General features: G+C 37.2%; 1 protein-coding gene across 1 annotated transcript; it reads left to right on the top strand.

Annotated features, from left to right (window-relative positions):
- Positions 1-1798: 1798 nt before the first annotated feature.
- On the top strand, positions 1799-2716 carry LOC107059819 (uncharacterized). Its single transcript, XM_015306828.1, has one exon. It carries the CDS (start codon positions 1799-1801, stop codon positions 2714-2716), a length of 918 nt encoding a protein of 305 aa, XP_015162314.1.
- Positions 2717-4217: the final 1501 nt, after the last annotated feature.

The raw sequence follows: 4217 nt of genomic DNA, 5'->3' as shown, positions 1-4217 counted from the left end.
CACACGAACAAGATGCTAAAATTTCCAAGCTAACAAATAGGATGGATGACATGATTGAGAGAAGATCAAGTAAAGCACCTCTAAAGCTTCATAAAATCCAAGACGAAGGAGAGTCATGCGTAAAGCAAACAAAGATCAAAGAGATTCATCTCTCTGTTGAAGGTTTGATTTCCATTGATCAATTGAAAGACTTTATCATAGAGGCTATCAAACACAAATATGAGTCTTCCTCCAAATTTTATCCTACGTATGCAAATCCATTTACAAAGAGGATTGATAACTTGAAAATGTGTGAGGGGTATCAATCTCCTAAGCTACAAGAATTTGATAGTATAGAAAATCCCAAACAACATATAGCACACATTATCGAGACTTGCAATGATGTCGGAAGATATGGTGATTATCTTGTTAAAGAGTTCGTTTGATCTCTCAAACAAAATGCCTTTGACTAGTACACTGATCTCGAACCTAATTCTATAGATTGTTGGGAGCAATTAGAGCAAGAGTTCCTCAATCGTTTCTATAGCACAAGACGAGTCATTAGTATGATTGACTTACAAAGGCTTGTCAAGGTGAAAATGAGTTAGTAGTTGACTTTATCAATCGCTGGAGAAGTTTGAGCCTCAACTGCAAAGATCGCCTTAGTGAAACTTCTAGCATTGAAATGTGCATCCAAGGAATGAATTGAGGTCTTCACTAGATTTTGCAAGGATTAAAGCCCAATACATTTGAAGAGTTGGCAACTCGTGCACATAACATGGAATTAAGCATGACTTTAAGAGTAGATCAACGATCTCATGTCTATGAACCTCATGAAAATAAAGATATAGAAGAACTCCAAAGTGGGGGTAGGTCTGCATTTGAAGATGACTTTGAAGAGTCAATATATATATATCTAAATTCTCCTAGATGCATGAGGCTAAACTGCATATCACAAAACTCTTCAAAGTTAAGCTAAATCTTCAAGTTGAAATGCTCCTAGACGCATGAGGCTAAATTGTATATCACAAAACTCTTCAAATTTGAGTTAAATATTCAATTTGAAACGCTCCTCGAAACATGATCTTAAATTGTATGTCATAAAACTCTTTAAATTTGAGTTAAATCTTCAAGTTGAAATGTTTCTTGAAAAACGACTTTAAAGTGCATGTCACAAAGCTCTTAAAATTTGAGTTTAATCTTCAAGAGAAAATTCTCCTTTAAACACAAGATTAAATTGTATATCTCAAATCTCATCCAATTTGAGTTAATTCTTCAAGTTGAAATGTTCCTCGAAGCACAAGCTTAAACCGCATATGTCACAAAGCTCTTCAAATTTCAAGATATTCATCAAACACTTAGGGCACAAATAGTTTTGACTAACAAAACTAAATTATTGTCTGAAAACATGGAAAACCAATGTTGGGATATTCAAATTCTACCACTATCATCTCATCGGCCTCTCCCTCTTTCGTTACTACCACCGTTTGCACCATTACTAGCTATGTCATCGTCGCCAACTAGACCTCCAACAATTAGTTGAACCTTACGATGCCAACACCAATTTAGGTTGTTCAGAAAATATTCTCACTTGTATTAGTCCTTTGGTGTGAATAATATTCTTATTTGGTCCTTTGTTCCAGGCTCTCCCTCCAAGATTGAAGATTCTATTTTTCTTTTCGGGGAGGAATCTTCTTCTGACATTTCAACATCTTTCATTTAAAATTATTAATGTGGTAAGAATACATAAAATATATATAAAATAATTATAATAAAAAAAACTAGTGAGGCAGCCACAAATTTCTTTTCATATTATCTAATGGCTACTGAAAATAATTTTGTGCAAGCAGCAATTCCTCGCTTTGATGGTCATTATGACCATTGGAGCATGTTGATGGAGAATTTCTTACGGTCAAAAGAGTATTGGCCAATTATTGAGGACGGCATCGACACTCCGGCGGAAGGCGAAGTTTTGTCGAATGCTCAAAAGGCAGAGTTGGAAGCAAAAAAGCTGAAAGATCTGAAAGCGAAGAATTATCTCTTTCAGGCAATTGATCGTCCCATCCTGGAAACTATTCTTTGCAAAGAAACTTCCAAGGATATTTGGGATTCCATGAAGAAGAAGTATCAAGGCTCAAGCAGGGTGAAGCGTGCACAGCTTCAAGCTTTGAGAAAGGATTTTGAAACACTGGAGATGAAGGAAGGAGAATCTGTGACAAACTATTGTGCTAGAACCATGGAAATAACCAACAAGATGCGCTTCCATGGTGAGAAGATAGCTGATGTAGCCATTGTGGAGAAGATTTTACGATCTCTGACATCAAAATATAATTATGTTGTCTGCTCAATTGAAGAATCAAAGGATATAGATGAACTATCTCTTGATGAACTGCAAAGTTCTTTATTGGTTCATGAACAGAATATGAATAAAAGTTCTGGAGTGCAGGAGCAAGCGTTGAAGGCTTCTACTAATACTTATTCCAACAACTATAGAGGTAGAGGTAGAGGCCGAGGAAGAGGAGATCGTGGAGGAAGAGGAAGAGGAGATCGTGGAGGAAGAGATTTCAGCAGAAATTACAAAACCAGCACTGATCAGTCTCAAGGCAGAGGTCGAGATCATGAAAAATCGAAGGTAGAGTGTTATAGATGTCAAAAATTTGGTCACTATGCATCAGATTGTTACACTAGACTTCCTAATGACAAAGAAAAATGTGAAAGTGCCAATTTGTCGAAATAAGGAAGTAGAAACATTGTTAATGGTTGTCCATGGTGGAACAAAATATGAGTCTAATATTTGGTATATAGATACTGGATGCAGTAATCACATGTGTGGAAGTAAATTTTCTTTTTCATCTCTAGACGAAAATTTCCACTCTACTGTAGCGTTTGGTGATTGTTCAACTGTGGAAGTGATGGGGAAAGGTGACATCAAGATTAAAACCAAGAATGGTTTTGTGGAAACAATTACTAATGTGTTGTATGTTCCTGACTTGAAAAGTAATTTACTTAGTGCTGGTCAGTTGCAAGAAAAGGGTTATGTCATCACTATCAAGAAGGGCGAGTGTGAAATTTATGATCCTGTGAGAGGAGCTATTGCAGTAGTTCAAATGAGCTCCAACAGATTATTTCCACTAAGGATTGATAGCATCCAATCCTGTTTGATGGCTGAAGTAAAGGATTCATCCTTGTTGTGGCACTTCCGTTATGGTCACTTGAGTTTTGGAGGTTTGAAAACACTCCAACAGAAAAACATGGTTACTGGTCTTCCTCAAATTACTGCACCTTCCAAAATTTGTGAAGAATGTGTTGTTGGCAAACAACATCGCTCTCAATTTCCCAAAGGAAAGTCATGGAGAGCAAAGGATGTTTTGGAGCTAGTACACTCAGATCTTTGTGGTCCGATAAACCCAACGTCTAATGGAGGTAAACGGTATTTAATTACTTTTACTGATGATTTTTCAAGAAAAACTTGGGTTTATTTTCTGGAAGAAAAATTTGAAGCTTTTTCAATATTTAAAAACTTCAAAGTTCGTGTGGAAAATGAAGCAGGGAAAACCATTAAGGCTCTCTGAACTGATCGTGGTGGCGAATACTGCTCAAAAGAATTTGAAGAGTTTTGTGCAAAGCATGGCATTTGGAGAGAGCTTACAGCTGCGTATACACCACAACAAAATGGTGTGTCGGAAAGGAAAAACAGAACCATCCTCAACATGGTGAGAAGTATGTTATTGAGAGGAAGCATTCCAAAAACTTTCTGGCCAGAATCAGTGAATTGGAGTGTTCATATTCTAAACAGAAGTCCAACTTTTTCTGTTAAAAATATGACACCCGAGGAGGCATGGAATGGGAGAAAACCAACAGTAGATCATTTTAGAATTTTTGGATGCATTGCATATGCCCATGTCCCGGATGAAAGGAGGAAGAAACTTGATGATAAGGCTGAAAAATGTGTTTTTCTTGGTGTGAGTGAGTCTTCCAAAGCATATAAGTTGTTTAGTCCGTTGACTAAGAAGATTGTTATCAGCAGGGACGTTACTTTTGATGAGGAAAGCACTTGGGATTGGAATAGGCAGCAGCCTGCTACCCAAATCCTATGTGACAGTGACGTGGAACAAGAGCAATTTTCAGCACCTTGTACACTTGAAAATTCATCAGATTCGGCCCCTATAACTTCCCCACCAGTTGCTGTTGCAAATGAAGAAGCAACTCAAACTCTTGGGCGTGTTAGAAGAAGGCCT

This window comes from Solanum tuberosum, unplaced genomic scaffold, assembly GCF_000226075.1.
Source record: "Solanum tuberosum cultivar DM 1-3 516 R44 unplaced genomic scaffold, SolTub_3.0 scf00038, whole genome shotgun sequence".
Taxonomy (NCBI): Eukaryota; Viridiplantae; Streptophyta; class Magnoliopsida; order Solanales; family Solanaceae; genus Solanum; species Solanum tuberosum.
Note: the sequence above shows the minus strand (reverse complement) of the source record. Positions and strands in the feature narration are given on the sequence as shown.